Below are 17,711 nucleotides of genomic sequence, written 5' to 3'. Positions count from 1 at the left end.
ATAAATATTCCTCTCGCTTCATGTTTACCTTGTTCCGACATTTAGTCTATATAAATGCCAAAACGTCTGTTTCTTGTGTATGGATTAAACTGACTGGCACTTGAATTAAAGTTGTTGGCGATTGGATTAAGCATGGTGGCACTTGGATTAAACTCACTGGCACGCGGCCTATTTGTGGTGGCGCTTGGATTAAATATGTTGGCGCTGGGATTAAGGGGGGACACGGGTCTTAGAAACCGAAAAATCGCGAAAAAATCGTTTTTTTGAAAATGTTATTTTCGGATTTTACAGTGACTGATGCATAATCTGGCAAATTTTCACGTGTCCTGGATTGATATTTTAGCCGCAGTAGCGTTTTATATCATGCATGTGACGAGAATATTTCGCGATGGACGCGCAAAAATGGGCTTTCTTGCAAGACACGCAGCTGCCATTCTACGTCTCTGATCGCGGCCATCTTGGTCCCGTTCGAAAGAGCCGAGTTTCTTCTTTATTTTTCGCGCCACCACTACTGCATACGCCAAGCGGCCACTAAGAAAAAGCCCGCGAAAAGCTAGTCCTGATGCGCGGTACTATTGGTCTACCAGTGCACGTGACAGTGAGCGCGCACGCCATTGGCGGATTTCCACAGTCGTCTGCTCGGGCCGCGGGAGTTCGCATCGGACAACGTGGCTGAAACGCGCAACCATGCCGAATTCAACGCCAAAGTTCGCTACGAAGTACAAATTCGGTGGACGGACGAAGAAACGGAAAGTGTACAACTTTCAAAAGAAGCGCCGATCACCTTCAGAAGATGTCGACGGTAGTTTGCCTCCCGGGCCAAGCGCTCCGAAGACGCTGACTGTGGGTTAGGCCTAGCTGGTGAAAGCGGCTCTGACAGCGACCACGTTCGACAGACGTTTCGGCGCGACACCGTCATGTTGGAGCCCGCTAATTTGTTGAAGATCGAGAAGGACGCGGAAGTAAAACTCCGGAACCTAGCATCAACACCGACCACCACGCGAAAATCGGGTCTTCTCGCTTGTGCAAACGACACTGCCACGGACGACGACGCGGCTGGCTCGGATGTGATGGAGACGCGCTTCGCTCTGGTGAGCCTCGACGCTCTAAACGCTCTGCAGTCGAACGTGAAGAGCAAAGGGTGCGGCGGCGATGTGTCAGTGCGCATAGGTGAGCGCGAATACGGCCTCGCCGTAAAGATTGTTGCGTCGTGCGAGATCTGCGGTGATAACGCGCCGGTGTGGAGCTCGCCGCGCGTGAACAGTGGAAAAACGTGTAACCCATTCGTTGTGAACATTCTTGCCGCACGCGCTACGAAGACCACTGGCAATCAGCAAACAGCACTGAATGACATCTTCGCTACAATGAATATGTCTTCCCGCGGCATGCATACCAAGACATGGCAGGCACATGGCAGAGTTTGCCCAAAATGGACTTGTTGTGTTTTTTCACGATTTCTCAGGATTCAAATTTTGCTGCGGTTGCAAACTTGCCAGAAAGATATCTCTGCCTTCACTGCAGCTAGGACTGTCATTTTTGTTGTGACATGTAGCTCTATCTTCAGTGCACACAAGGGTAGTTGTGAATTTTTGAATAATGTCTTCAAAAATTTTATATTTTGCACAAAATTGGAGCATAAAGTGGGTGTGTCTGCAAGACTGAAATTCAAGGTGCTACAACCTAGCTAAAGATCATCATATAAAAAAAGCATTCCTACCCCTGTGTGCCTTATGTTCATTAGTATCTAGGCATGTGTCAATAGTAGCTCTCTAATAAAAATTTTTTGTGTACCGTACCTGGAAACAATGGGTAATTAATTTTAAGATATCTCAAAAACTAATTGACATAGGAAAAAAATAATTACATTTTCAAAATCAGCATTAAAAACTGAATCACACTGTTAAGTTTCTTTTTAAATACATGAAAAAATTTAGCATTTCTCTCTCAAGTACAGTGTCCCCCCTTAAATGTTTGGCACATGAATTAAATGGTTTGGCACTCAGATTATTTCTGTGGCGTCCGGATTATTTTAGCTGGCATTTGAATTAAAGTGAGCGGGAAAACCTGTAGTTCGGGCAAGGCGGTAGTCAGGGTGGCTATCTTCACTCAGTCTTTTTGGTACAAGACGAAAGAGTTAAAGATTCCGGCAGATCCCACGCCTTGTGGGAATCGATTTCATGTGAAGCTGCTTATGTCGTACTTTGAGACAAGTCTTACGAGGTTGATCAATGTCTTTGTGCAAATTGAGTAGTGTGTATATTGTGGGCTTACCAGGCACGTTGACTACACTGGCATCTTTAAAGGGTAGCTCGTTGTCCGACATGACGGCACTCGCGTCACAGAAAAAACATCACTTTTATTGAAACGAAGTGCAAGCAGCATTTGTTGGCATATTTCTGCAAAGAGAGGCAATGCTAGACTATATAGCCTGTCGAGTCATAGGAGCACATATGTAAGCGTTTGTGTGCTACATTTAAATCGCTAACTATAACAAACAGTATGTCTTCCTCTTGTTTAATCCAGGCAAAGCCGCAAGTGCTCCAAGCGGATGATGCAAGGTTGCACCCTACGTCATCCGCTTGGTGCGCTAGCAGCGTTCGCGACAGCCGCCACTGTTAGGGTTGGCATCTTGCGACCTCTTCAGCCCTTTCACAACGGCCAGTGGCGCTGAGCAGTTGTATGCGTGGAATGTCTCGATGGGCAAAACAATAAGGCTGGGTGCCTTGGCACGTGCCCTCCAGGGTCCGGAGAGAATTCTTTATGAACAGAAAGTTAATCTTTGCGGCAGTGGCGACGCATATGACTCCGACGGCAACGAAGTTATGTGTGACATGGACCATCTTCCACGAATGGAGTTGATGGCCATCAAAGACTACCTCTTTCACTGAAGAAGTTTCATGAACAGGGACGAACTAATCACCTACAAAACCATGGATGGCGCCCAGTCCCGATCGGCTTCAGCCATTGTGTACGAAGGGTGTCCTGCGAAATGCAATCAGCAGCGATGTCGCTGATAATGTGCTTAGCCGACTGCTTCCTCAATTCTTACAAAAATGGATTTAGACAGTCTATATACTGTCTAAAAATGGCTTTAGACAGTCTATAGATTATCTAAATTAATTTTGTAAGGGAACCAGCCAGAAACGTAGCACGCGCTCGTCTACTGAGGCATAAACAGCCTGTAACACGCTACAGCTTTAAAGGGGTACTGACACCTTTTTTCGAAGGCGAGTTTACTCTGCCATACAAATCTCCTATATGCAGAGACAGCTCTGAGCAAGTGTGAACTTCAGCAAATGCTGATAAGATATTTTAATTTTATATTAATGTCAATTTTTCCATGACACACCTACCGACATCGACACTAGCTTGACGTCGGGGTACAGTACAAATTCTGGTGACTTCACACAGCAGTCTGGCTAGTTGGGATGACGTTAGGTACCAAAACTTCCAAAATGGCCGCTTGTGTGTCACCAACGGAGCCACAGTGCGGAGCGGGCGTGGAAACTTCACTGCTGTGTGAAGTTTCCACGCGCGCGTGTCATACCGTGTTGCGACGTCAGGGTACAGTAGGAACCGAAACTAGCTTTTAAACACATACTGTTATTACTTTTTCAGGGCGCACTCGCGTTTAGCACTACCTTTTCTAGGCTCTTGAGGGCTTGACCTTTCATTTGACGCAAAAAAAACAACTGAAAATATGCGTGTCAGTACCCCTTTAAGACTGGAACAAACAAGGCTGGGCATAGGACGGTGAAAGAACGACAGACAGGGCACTGTCTGTCGTTCTTTCACCGTCCAGTGCTGTTTGTTCCTAGAGCAAAGGCCACTCCCAAATCTTGCATTTTTTTTACTAATTTAACGAAACTAAAGTATTTGCCAGACTAGCAATAGCGATTTATTGAGCTGTCCAAGTGTGTAGTTTTAACAGATCGTTTTTTGAGCAGCAGTTCGTGAAGCAGCGCATGCCTGTATTCAGCTGCACAAACAGATGTGTTTAACGAGAGGCGAAAATTATGCAATTTGTGGCAGCCTAGAGCAAAAGCTCACCACTTTGATATCGCACATAAGTTCTGAAACCTTACTGGAAATGAAGCGTTTGTTGCACATGCGGTAATGAGCTCCCAAGCTGTCGAAGCCACGCTGATTGATACACGCCGGGGCCGCTCCACTCTGTGACCTCTTTCGTACGCTTGAAAATGACTTTTGGGATGCGGAAAAAGCCAGCATCAGAGGCATTCTGATCTCCGGGCTTTTTTTTTATGTAGTAGTTGCAAGCAAACATGGCACAGTTCACAGTTGTCTTTAAAGTCCTGCCACAACTCCCATGCTAACGTGGGTCGCATATCCGCCGCACACACGTTCGTGCAGTTGCCGGGCGACCTGAATCATGGTGGAGCTGCTGTTTTGATGCTGGCACCATCTAGGGGGCATTGCCCCCATGCAACCCTCCTATAGTTTTCAATGTTTATTTTCGCTGTCCTGATTTGATATAGATTGAGTCGCCTGTGGCTCAAACCATGGGTGGGTATGTGCCACACGAGACAGTGGGAAAGCGTATCCCGACGTAAGCGACAGGCACGTAACAAGATTCACGTGATAACCTGTGAATTGTGTTTGTCATACACTCATACCCTCCTATGCCAATTTTGGTGTATACCAAATTAAGGAGGCAACCACGAGAACACCCAGACGTAGGCGACCAGATGGATAGAAACGGTCAAAGTACGTTTGGGTCACAAAAGAATGCTTCACATTTAAGGCACGTTCACACCGAGTGTGGATCCAGAAAGCGGAAAATCCGTGGCCGCTTCTCAGGATTGTGCCCGGACCGATTTTTTTCCGCGCGGAAAAGTTGGCCGCTTGGCCGCAGCCAATCAGGGCCCGAGATGACGGAGACAAGTCCGTGCAAATGGCTACCATCATGAGCGAACCAGCTGTGGTGTTCTCAGTCGAGCTACTGCTGGATACAATCAAGCAGCACCCGGTGCTGTACGAGGAAAAGAACGGAGACTCACCCTCTGTAGTATACTCCAAATCGTGCGAACGAAGGTGAGGCAACAAAGCATTTTCATGACCCATTTTATCGCACTCTTGAAAGGCTGGCCGAACCCACCACCGCCGTTGGCGGGGTGTCTTCCTCTGCTTCTCTTGAATAGCAGCTAGAGAAGTGGCAAGTACAATTGCAACCAACTCGTCTTCATCTGAGCTCATCATTTTGCTCCAGCGCGACAATGTTGACAATGTACCATAACAACAGAAAAGCGCGCGCGCGCACAGTATCGCCTTGTGCCGCAAGGTGGCGGCACGTGCACCGTGGATCCATCAATTGCTCCGCCCCTGCTGCAGAGCGGGCAAAAAGCAACGCGGTCGGTCTGAACAGCCGCGCGTGCTCGCTGCCTCTCCGCTTCGAAAATCCGCTTGTGTGCTCCGTGTGAACGTAATATAGCTTCATCAATCAAGTGGTGAAAAAACTTTTAGATGCGTAGCAGCTCTTTGACTAGCCTGTGTAACACTGTCCGTCCGTCCGCACAAACGCGAGGCAACGCGCTTCCCTCGGCGCAGGTGTTGGAGCGGTGCCAAGTAGGTCACGCTGCAGCTGGGCGTTGACGTCACACACCCCTCGCACGCTTCCCTCGGAGGTGCGCGCGCGTACGTCACTCTCTCCCTCACCCTCCGGCTGCCGGCTCCAACGCCCGCTCGCCTCCCGTGTCTGCGTTTCAAACAAACGTTTACACCAGTAGACACTACACCGAGTTTCGCTTCAGACGAATCTTCCAGCGCTCACCGCAGCACCCGCGTTAGCGCCGTTCAACCCGTGACGCCACCCGTGCGCAACGCTGCTGCTTCGCATCCCATCAGCATTCCCTTCGGGGAGATGGTCCAATTTTTTTTGTAAAATATCTTTTGCTGTTTTTGTAGGAACAGGGTAGTCGGCTAGCATATGATCCGACTTGTCCACACCATCCATCATGTGATTATAGTCACGCACAACGCTAGGCTTGGCGGTGTCTTACCCTTTCATTTTTAAAGTCTCCACGCTTGCAATGTGCTCATTAGAGATAGTACTTCTTTTTCTCACCATTGGAGAGTAGCATATTTGCAGCGCTGGTAAGCTTGCACATCTCCTTTCTTCAGCTTTGTCCGGAAATCTGGAGAGATACTTTTTCTGTTTGGTCTCACGGCGCCGTACACACCTGTGCGGGGCTGGATAGGGAGGTCAACAAGCTCTGGCTTTGATGACAAAACCTACACACATCAGAGTATAACTCTGGGTAATAGTAGTAGTGATATGTGACCGGATTCGGTAATGTGTTCGTCCTAGCCTGTAGTGTTTGGCATGAAGAGTCTTACAGTCCATTAAATTAGCGCACTGTGGCGCGCTCAAATAACTTTTGTGGTGAGGTCAAAAACATCCACTACATTCAAAGCAGTCGCCAGTGTGTGTCTTACAAATAGCAATCTTGAATAATCTTCCACAGATGATGAGGTGTCGTGTTTCTGTGTGCTGTTTTATGATTTGAGACTGGCACCAGCAGACTGGACGTGAGAGGATGCCTGACAAGGCGCTTGTGTCTGCTGCCATTTGTTACTGTCCTAATGATTACAGTCGAGCCCGACTATATCGAACCCGTTTACATCAAATTATCCCATATATCGAACAATTTCTAAACACGGTAAATTTACATTGAGAATATATAGCAAAAGTTACTGTCACATCGAACGAAAATAGCAACGACAACCGATATATCAAACTCCATGTGCCTCAAAAGTGCCCCAGCAAGTTGGCTTTCCCTCGCGGTGGCGGGGAAAACTGCCGGCGCCACCCTAGAAAAAGTTGTTTAGACCCGGTTGTGCACGGGCGAACACCCCCCTGCAAGAAATGATCCTGGCCCGCTCTCAGCGCTTACAGCCAATCAGAGGCCGTCGTGCTTTCTGCGAGGCACGGAGGCGGTAGAAGTGAGCGCCATTTTTTTTTTCTTTATGCTTGTGTGCCTGCTGCTGCCTGTTTTCCTCGAGTCCTCATTCAGCGTGGTCCGTGCTGGTGGTGTTGCCTGTTGGTGCTCTGTGAACTTTATTGGCGCGCTGTCGTCATGGCTTGTGCAAAGAGGCAGAATTTGCCGTTCGCCGCGAAACTCGAAATCATAAATCGGGTCGAGCGCGGTGAAAAGAAGTCCGACGTCGCCGCCGCATACAAAATTCCAAGGAGCACCTTGAGTACTACCGTATTTACTCGAATCTAACGCGCACCTTTTTTCCGGAAAAACGAGTCCAAAAATCGCATGCGCGTTAGAATCGAGTACCAAAAAAAAAAAAAAAAATCGGTTATCGTATTGCCATCGACATTTCAAAATGGCCGCCTCCTACGATTTCTGCCATTTTTTCAGTTCGTATGTGTGCACTGTGCTGAGGAGATTGTCATCCCGTTCTGCGTTCGCATCGACGGCATGGAAGTGCCGACTCCAAATACTCGACGAGTGTACCACGATGCCGCATTTAAAAGAATAGCTATTACATGTGCAGAGAGACGAACGGAAATCGGGCCGCATCGCGGTCGTTCGAATATAGTTCGGAGTTCCCGAAACGTGCGTGCGAGAATGGCGCAAACAGAAGCAGATTTTTTACAGCAAAGCTTCACTAAAAGGTTTCAGTGGACCAAAGCAGGGCCGGTTTCCTGAAATCGAGGAGCGTTGACAGCGACAAGGAGTTGTCCGACAGCGACGAGGACTGATCCATTGCGCGACTCGTATCGCCGCCGTAGTGGTGACAGTTTTAGCGGCAAGGCCCGCTTTTTGACTGTGTTTTACTTTTTTGAAACTTTAGTTCTTTAAAACCCAAATACTTGTTCTTCCGAATGTGCGAAGTTTGACTCCTACGGACTTTTTTTGTTCTTTTCTCTCACAAAAATGAGTGCGCGTTACAATCGATGTATTACTTTTTTTTTTTTTTTTTGGTCGCGGAAAACGGGTGCGCGTTACAATCGAGGGCGCGGTAGAATCGAGTAAATACGGTATCCTGAAGAACAAGGCAGACATCAGGGCCAAGGCGGACAAAAGGTCAGGTGCCCGTGGCGCCCGACGTGTGCGCACTGCTGTGTACAAAGATGTTGAAGCGGCCGTTTACAAATGGTTTGTGGACGTTCGGTCGCGAAACATCCCGGTGTCCGGCCCTATGATCGAGCAGAAAGCCAAGGACCTTTCTTTCCTGCTTGGCAGGAATGATTTCCAAGGCGGTTCAGGCTGGCTCCAACGGTTCAAAGAACGGCACGACATCGTTGGCAAAGCTGTTACAGGTGAAAGCAGAGCGGCGGACCTGGACAGCGTAGACAAATGGCTCGAGGAAAACTGGCGAGGTATCGCAGCAAGATATCAAGCCCAACATATCTTCAATGCGGATGAAACCGCTCTATTTTGGCAAATGTTGCCAAACAAGACACTTGCGCGTCGTGGCGACAAGGCTTGCGGCGGTAAGGCAAACAAAGCTCGTGTGTCCGTGCTGTTGGCAGCTAATTTAGACGGATCGAAAAAGCTTCGACCTCTGGTTATCGGGAAAAGCACGGCACCGCGGTGTTTTCGAAATACGCTGTCGCTTCCAGTTACCTACCGAGCAAACTCAAAAGCGTGGATGACCGGGGAGCTTTTCAGCAGGTGGCTATCGTCGTGGAATGATGATTTGGTAGGCGAAAATCGCAAGGTGTGCCTGCTCGTGGACAATTGTTCATCGCACCACTGCAGTACGACCTTCAGCAACATCGAGCTGCGTTTTTTGCCCCCAAACACTACGTCTGTACTGCAACCACTGGATCAAGGCGTTATACGTGCACTGAAAGCCGGCTATCGGAAGCGCCTGGTGGAGAGGCTGCTGCAGAACCTTCGTGTTGGCAGGGAGCTTAAGATCGACTTGCTCGGAGCTCTTTCTATGTTGAGTAGATCGTGAGTAGATGTCACGAAGGAGACGATCCAGAACTGCTTTAGGCATGCCGGCTTCCGCATGCCTGGTGATGACACCCCAAATTCCGATGACAGCACTGAAGTTCCCGGGAGCTATCGATGGATCGAAATTCGACGAGTTCGTCAGTGCGGACGATGATGTCGCCATCATGGTTGAGCTACAAGATGAGGACTACGTTGCAGACGTCGTGCCGACCACGAGCCAAAGCGACAGCAATAAGAAAATTGACGATGGCCCATTGCCTACATCCTCCGAAGTGATTAGTGCACTTGCGTTGGTCCGGCACTATTGCGTGAATGTGGAAGGTTGCGGCCTCAGCTGCTCCGACTCGTTGGACAACGTGGAGGCGTGCGTGCTGTCGCAGGCAGCGAAGTCGTTGACACAGAAGAAAATCCAGGACTATTTTGTTCCAAAATAGGGCACACAAGTAAGCCACCATATTAATAAAGTACTTTTCTTATTGTTATGTGCCTTTGTGTCAAAATCCTATAGCGGGCCTATATCGAATTATGCCATATATCGAACTAATAAACGTTTTTTGGCGAGTTCGATATACCCGGGTTCGACTGTACCAACCAGCCTAGTTCAGTGCCCTCCTGCAGAACAGGCATGCTTGCATTTCCTTCCCTGAAAGTGAGTGCTTGCAATTGTCCCATCAAAAATGCTATTCATGCAAGACAAGATTGTTATTGTGTGGCTGAAAGACACCCCAAATGCAGCCTTTTATTTAAAAAAGAGTAATGCACAGAGGCACCTCTGCTGCAGCAAGTTTCAAATGAGCACACTGGTGAGACTGTACCACTGCTCAAGCTACAACGTGCACTCACATTGAAGCTAAACTGAGCACAACAGTACCCAAATTCTTTAGCACAGCAAGTTCCGTGGCACAACCCTGCATGCTGTGCACTGCTTTCAATGCACCACAACAAGCAGGTCTACAGTGTGTCACTTTCCAATCTTTTCTGGCAACTGCTTGTGCTTGGGGGACCTCATCTCAGAGATAACAGAGGCATGTGAGCATATACAGGGTGCTTTTTTTTTAGTTAATACAGATTTTTTATACAAATCCTATGACAGAAGGCTCCAGTTTTGGCACACGAGCTACACATCAAAGCAGAAACACTTTGCTAAAGCTAAAATGACACCGCTGCGACTAGTCAACAAAAACAAGTTAACTATTGTCTTGAGGGCAGTTGTTTATACACTGAAACCTCGATATAACGAACACTGACATAACGAAGTAAATGAAGAACAGCCTTGGAAATAGTGGTATGAATATACGCTTATAACAAATTTCCGGATATAGCGAAGTTGATTTCGTGTCAAATGCGACCGTTATAATGAGGTTTAAGTGTATTAGAAAGTTGTGTATGACAATCTATGGCATACCTACTTTTTTTAGAAATCGCAAAAGTTATATGCAATTTGCGACTGGCCCGCACCACAACTTTCTAATATGAACAATTGTCCTCAAGTCAATTATTAAAGAGACACTAAAGGCAAATATTAAGTTAACGTTGATTGTTGAAATAGCGTTCCAGAAACCTCGTAGTGCTTGTTTCATGCCAAGGAAGAGCTTATCACCCGCCTGAACGGGCCTTCTGACGTAGCAGTTGTCGCACCAAAGGTTGCTCGCCTTTACTGCCCCCACAGTTTCTTGCGCAACAGCGGCTATCAACCTCGCCAAGATGCAGCTATGGGCCACTCCGAAACTGTATAGTTCACTGTAACGGAGCTTAGCAACTAGTTTGATTACTATAGGTTCACTGTACTGTGGACTCTTGACGGCATCAGGATCATTTCCAAGATGCCCCATTTTTGGCACACATCATGTCCTACATTTACCTTAATTTCTCGTTTAGTAGAGCATTGCTGTTGATAATATTGACGTTACAATGAATGTTAACCATGGCCTGCCATGAAGTGCCATAAGCCTGAACCAATACAGGCCAACAACAGACACAATCAGGAAGGCAGACCTTTTTACTTTTGTCACTGTACACGAAGTGGCGCTCAGAGCTTAAGAGCAAACTTGCGAGGAGGGTAGGCAGCCATCTTGCGGGCCTGCTTCCGTGTGCGCAAGCTCTTCTCGTGGGGAGTGAGCTCACGGCGCTTGGCACGGGTCAGCTTTGGCCGCAGGTCCCTGGGCTTGTACTTCTTGCCACGGTAGAACTTCCGCAGATGCTCCTTCTGTGTCTGATGAATGACAGTCAGCACTCGTGCGATGGACTTGCGCACCACCCGGCTGCAAATCACAAGAGAATGCAGTAAGTGCATCGGTACAAGCATCCTCAATTTTTTTAAGCAGTAAAATACTTTATTAGCTAACGGCACTGTGGATTTCAATATATTTCAGTGCATTTGGTGGTCTGTGCTTCTTGAAGTTGATTACAGCGGAACCTCGATTATACCATTGTGAAAGCTATTTTGCACAATGAAGATAGCTGCGGCTTTTTGTGTGATCGAGGCCTGTGACCAAGTCCAGCTAACAATGGAAGATCTTCAGCTGTATTCGACCAGGAAAAGATTTCACGAGCCAAAAACGTGAAAATATCCTTGTCTCAAAGACGAGCTTGCAGACTAGCTGAAGTTACTCTGCGTAGACAGAGCTTGTCTAGGTAACGGTCCTGGATATGCACGCGATCGAGGTGTACCCAGAAGTGATCTTAAAGCCAAGAAAACTGAATGACAGCATTAAGTGAACTACCAGGAGCATAAATTTTCCATTCTGTGAAGTCATACTGTAGCTGTCTGTTTTTTTCCTTTAAATATCAACCTAGGGGCACGTAAGTTTCACTAGGATGTGTGCTGTGCCTGCTTTTTAGGGGCGAAGCTCCTTTGGGTGTGGATCTGTCCCTCATCTGTAGTATGTAGTAGTAGGTAGCCACCTCTAGTTTTTGGAGTGTTCACTAGATGGCGCTGTCGTAGCCACCTCTAGTTCTCAGAAAGATCCCTAGATGGCGCGGAGGCGCTCGCTGCGTTGCAGATGCGTGCTTTTGCAACAAGATATCTGTCAAAACAACTCTATTGCAGTAGAATGTGGCTATCTAGATATTAGAAGTATGACACTTGCAGCAAATAACTAATGACGCGGCCACTTGGCTGAGTTGGCCACATTTGACGCATAACTTGTTAGCAATTCAAATAATGCAACGTTTCTTTACGCAGAATGGTAGACAACATCATTGACTTCAGAGACAAAAAAAAAAAAAAAAAAACATTAAAATGGCCGTTTTGGTGTATGTTTATATTTGCTTTAAAGTGCAAGAGAGCACACACTCTGTCCCATATCCATTCTAGTGATTGTGTTCTCTTGCACCATAAGGGGCCCTCCAAAACTCAACGCCCCATTTTTTACTCGAAGGTTGCGCAGACGGAAGTACGCACAGGTTAGTGCAGCACGAACAGAAGCGATAGCGGCATGCAGTCCGAAGTTATTCGATCTAGAAAATTCAAAATACAAGAAATTAAATGCCTACCCTTAAAGGGGTGGTGCCACCATGTTTGTGGCTTCCGCGTTCTTTGCTGTAAGCGTTTCCAACAGCTCCAGGAAGCATGATGCACGCACCGAGATTCATGTATTCGCGCTAAATAATTTAATACCGCCTTGTGATGTGGACAACTTTCGGTTTCGGTTTCTGTGCGCCGAGGTTGGGCAGTGACGTAGAAGTGTAGGAGGCTTTGTCACGTGACCACACAAGGCTGTGACGCACTTAGCCAGCAAGCGATCGAAACTCGGCGAGTGATGTAGCAACCGATGCTTTGCCGGTATTATAGTGAACTAGAATATATTCTAGTTCACTACAGCCGGCACGTACGTTGCGGAGGTGGCGGAGGTCCAGAGGTCACTCACGTCACTACAGCAGGTCTGGTGTGACGTCACTACAACTTTCGTTGCCCATCCTACAGATCTACGTCACTGTTGGCGCGCTGGCGATGAGTTTTGATCGGGAGAATGGGCATTTAGGTACACTTTGGAAGTGAATTAAAATATATTCCAAACGTTTGCTGTGTCCGACCCTTCGTGTGGAGTGTCCTTGCATACAGAGGAAACCCACAACAGGCTTGTTATAGCCTCGAAATTTCATGGCACCACCCCTTTAACTACTTTTGCGGGTCATGTGATCACATTTCACTCGCCCTGTGACGTTTCAGAGAGCACCAATGAAACGAGCTCAAAGCTCCTACGCAGGGAAAGCTTGCACACCATTGTTGCTTGTCCTTTACAACGTATTGTTGACGTCGTTGCCACAAATGTGGTGCCTGACGCCTGACTTGTCAGAACTTGAGCAGGCACTACTGCTTTGAAGCGAGGCTTTGTCTGCTGTTTCTTACGACGTTCCATGTCATTCCCTCCTCTGATACTGAGAAGGAAATTTGTGGAGTGGCAAGGGCGGTGAAACACTGTCGCCCCTACGCGGGTTGTTCGGTGAGCAGCCCAACGAATTAAAAGGTCATTCAACGAAGAGGATTACTTGCACTGCTTCAACAACAATCAAGAGCCTACTGCATGTGCAGAAGGAGGCAGCTCGCAAACGTACAGACTCAAAAAGAGGGAAGAGGGAGAAGCGCTTCATGTGGACATCCGACCGGCGCAGGCAAAAAAACCAGAGGCGAAATGGCAGCCAGTGCCTCTGTCGTGCTTTGTGGTTCTAGTGATCATTTTTTTTTTGCGACGGCGTCTATTTGGAATGCATTGAAAAAGCACAAAAATGAAAAACAAAACTAAATACCAGTAACCTCAACTTTGATGCCACGCCACGATCACTTCTAATGTTACATTTATCCAATCTCTACGCAAAACGCAAACAAAAAAATAGGTGCTTCAAAAGTGTTCGAGGGCCCCTTTAAAGCAAATATGAAACCACACACGTTTCAGCACAATTTTAAGGTATAACAGTGAATGCGAAGACCACGAGAATTATTGTAAAAGAAAGTGCAAATATCGAAGTCAATGTATCGAGTTTTATTGTTTGTGTTTGACTTGTTCTTTGATGAGAATAAATATTGTGACCAAGTAGTGGATAGTTCTTTCGGTAGGCGCACACAAAAAATTATTTCACAAAACTAGCTTCCATGTCATTGTTCTGCACCTACAGTAAATTTTATCAAAATTTGGAATGGTGACCAGGACCTCGTGTTTGTTACCTGGACACACCTTGTAGCAAAATAGTATATTACTGGCACTGCCAGCTGAGTGGAATCAAACATCATTAATACATATCAGCTCTAAACGTACTAACGATCAAAACATAGTTGTGATGAATCCCAGGCAGTCTCACAGAGCCTAATGCATTCGCTGACTTAAGCCGTAGTGGTTTGTCCTATGCCTACCGTGATAACTTTTCGTGCCATAAAAGGTTACTGTGCCTTGAACTTGACGATGCCACACGATCAATGATTAGACTTCCACGCGATTGAGGAGATGCGTTTGTGGGCAAGTATCGGGAAAGAACGAAGGCGAGGTGGTGGCCACTGCCGAACGCACCAGTATGACTTATTGCCGACGACCTCATCACAATAAGTATGAGCTTCAGCTATGTGCTTGAGCACGCGTGTGGCGTAGCGCGACTTTAAAGGGCTCCTAGACCACCCAGAGGTCGAAATTTAGTTATGGCGTTGCAGTTGTGCATGAGTCTACAGCGAACACTCGCGGAGTTGCAAGCGCTTTCTCGTTTCTAGGCTGCGTTCGTCGGCTCGTCTGTCCGCCTCTCCGACTCGTCTGTCCACCTGCGTGCATCTGCTAGCAGAAAACAGTCTCCTGTTCGCCCACTGACAGCATCTCTTGCTCGCGTCGTCACCTAATCATACAGGTGACGTCATGATGGCTGTTGTCGGTAGAGAAAAGGCACTGAGAGGAGCAGGCGTGCGTCTGTTGGTGGTTTAGGGGGCCTTTAAGCCTACTGCACGCTTTAATAGGCAACAACCTTAACGCACTGGGCTGCCGATCGCTGCTGCTAAATTGAGTTGAACACACGCACACAGCACAGCAAGCATAGTGCTGTTGCAACCATACTGCACTTTTATTAGGCGACAACCCAAATGCACCTCCGTACACTGCCAGGACCACTAGAGCGTCGCGGAGTGCGCATCACTTGCAGGAAGCTAGTCACTGCCACGTTAACACAAGCTACTCGCTGCATCTGTGCATGGTCTGGAGCGGAGTAGGTACGAAGAATACTCCAACAAATGCACGCATAGGGTGCAGCAAGCGGCCCGGCAGTGATGGCGTGAGCCGAGTAGGCGACGCGCTGCACGCAACTAGTCAAGCGACTATCTGCTCCATGCGGCCGCACTGCGTTTCAATGAAACCATGTTTTCGCTTTTTCAGTAAGCCAATGCTGTCCATTCAGTTGGTGCATATGCCGGACTCTTAATAGTTTCAAAATGTTCCTTGGCATCGCCACCGCGTGCTATCGGATGGCTGTGCGACTGTGTGAATCTCTTGTGCAAAAAGAAAGGGCTTTATGTAGCTACAATAGGCTGTGGCACTGTACTCATTTCTTTGTTGGCGGCGATGGCGCATATCAGGTGAAGCAAATTTGTACTGGGTGGTTAATGTGTACTACCGTTTAGTGCATCATTATGCAGTGTTCCCGGCAGGTACACTAATGAGGTTTCACTGCAACAAAATTTCTCACCCCAGACTCAGCGAAAGGTAAAAGCGGATGGCAAAGTGTTTCGAGATCTGACTTTAGAAAACTTTATACATCTGCTCTATGGGATATGTGGCAGTGCCACGCAAGATGTCTGAAAAATTGTTGCAAATTAGGTGTTTGCAAGTGCATTTGGAAAATGAATGCATGCTGCAGTAGGCAGTGACAATGATGAGTGGTCACAAAAAGTAACAGCAGGGTGCAGGACCAGCACATCCCTTTGTGCTCTTCCAAATCCTGGTCATTCCTTGGAAGGCACATAAGAGTAGAACACGTGCAATTTCATTGTTCACGATTTGTTCAATGCCATGACTACATCTACGATTCACCACCCTGTAGAATTCCCGCTACAAGGTTGTCATTATAATGTAGCAAAGTGCTTCCACTACATGAATGGTCCAGAATACAGCACTGAATGAAAGGAGCCTTTCCATTAAACCAGTCCTGGCGCTGCCTATGGTGGAAGTAACGTCACTAATACATGCAACCTAGTACAGAAGTCAACATGCTTGTCTAGAACGACATAGCATCGCGCTCAGGTCTGCATGGGCAACATGTACGGATAACGCGTGGTTTGAGATGGGCCATACCTGAGCATGATCAGCCCAATGCAAACTTGGCTTGCGCTTTTTTGTTTGTCACAGCTGCTACATCAACTCTTTTGGTTTTTATAAGCACTGTGGGTGAGGTAGCACTGCAGAAACAAAAACAATATTATGCGAGACATATCTGCGACTGACTTGACAATGCTAACCGAGGATAATCGTGCTGCATAGATTGCATCCGGCGCTAAGCCGGGCGATTCGAAGAATTTCTTTTCTAGGGCACTACATCACAGCCAGTGCTTCTGATGGCGAAGAAAATGCATGGCAGGCGCGTCTTTGGGAGCCGCGCATGCTCCGATGTGGCCAACCTAAAACCACGTGTTCTCTCTAGAAGTTCCTTAGTTTTTGAAAACAGGTCCCGTCACAACCCGCTCACTATGCTGTGAAATTTCGCAGTGATTGTGAAGCGATAGCACGAACATAGTCACAAGGAAACAAGGTAAAATACGAACGTATTTACCCGCTACGTTGTCGGCGTGTCATCAGACGACAACCTAGCACTGTTAAGATATCCCTACAACGTCGTCGTTATAACGTGCTTTTGGTCAGACACAAGTCACATTACAACAAACGACGTTTCGGCAATCGAGTAATCGTGCGGCCTAAAGCAAGCATAGCGAAACACAATTCAACGCACATTTCTCGTGTGTGAAGCGTGCTTCGTAAATCGTGTCAGAATGGGCATACCGCGATGGTAATGGTCGCTGACAAAGACTTCGGTGCTCAACAGTAGCGCTTAAGGATTCACTAGTCATTTTTTACTGGCTGATTCGTAAGCTTGAGCGAGGAACGGAAAATTGCAGCGTGCGTACATCTTGGACAGCTTGGAGGCAGCTCCACCGGTCACTTTGGCGACTCGCAGCGCGGCCAGTTCTTGCTTGAGGTCCTCGAGCTGCTTCACCAGCTCCTCCTTCTTCTTACCCCGCAACTCACGAGCTTTCACCTTCGCCTGTGAATTCGACCACACAAATGAACAGCGAGCGGCCTCATGAGCTTTCATCAAATAGGCTTCAAATTTAGAAAAAAAAGAGAATGCAACTAGATTGAGCGCTTTAGTTTGACAGGTGTATAAAGAACAGTGATTCTTGTACCCCTCGTTATTTAAAAAATTACAGAAGGGACAGCCAACAGCAATTTTCATGCATGTGACATTCTCGGTGCTCGGACGCCGAAGATCAGCCTCGACGAGAATACTCGTGGAATATTTGCAATCAATAGCGCTTTTAAAGCGTAAATGAGACACTTACATATAGCTTCAAATCAATCACCATAAATAAAAACGTTAAAAAATTAGGATGAATTCAGATTGTGCATACACTTACCATTGCTGTGTGGACACCGTCGGTACGATCCGAAAAGAGAGGAGTTGATGCGAAAAGGTGGTGCTGCACCACGCCAGAGAACGAAACTCTTCATGTGCACATCAATGGTTAAAATAAACATTTCAACAGAAGCGACAAACTTAAAAATAGTAATTTTAGCTTAGTTATAGTGCATA

The 17,711-nt window shown here is 47.2% G+C and overlaps 1 protein-coding gene across 1 annotated transcript; it reads right to left on the bottom strand.

Annotated features, from left to right (window-relative positions):
• Positions 1 to 10,964: 10,964 nt before the first annotated feature.
• Positions 10,965 to 17,641, bottom strand: LOC119391987 (60S ribosomal protein L35). Its single transcript, XM_037659627.2, has 3 exons — positions 17,536 to 17,641; positions 17,026 to 17,162; positions 10,965 to 11,197 (listed from the first exon to the last, which is right to left on the bottom strand). Exons 1-3 carry the CDS (start codon positions 17,536 to 17,538, stop codon positions 10,966 to 10,968), a joined length of 372 nt encoding a protein of 123 aa, XP_037515555.1. The 5' UTR covers positions 17,539 to 17,641; the 3' UTR covers position 10,965.
• Between the last annotated feature and the right edge of the window lie 70 nt (positions 17,642 to 17,711).

This window comes from Rhipicephalus sanguineus, chromosome 1, assembly GCF_013339695.2.
Source record: "Rhipicephalus sanguineus isolate Rsan-2018 chromosome 1, BIME_Rsan_1.4, whole genome shotgun sequence".
Classification (NCBI taxonomy): Eukaryota; Metazoa; Arthropoda; class Arachnida; order Ixodida; family Ixodidae; genus Rhipicephalus; species Rhipicephalus sanguineus.
Note: the sequence above shows the minus strand (reverse complement) of the source record. Positions and strands in the feature narration are given on the sequence as shown.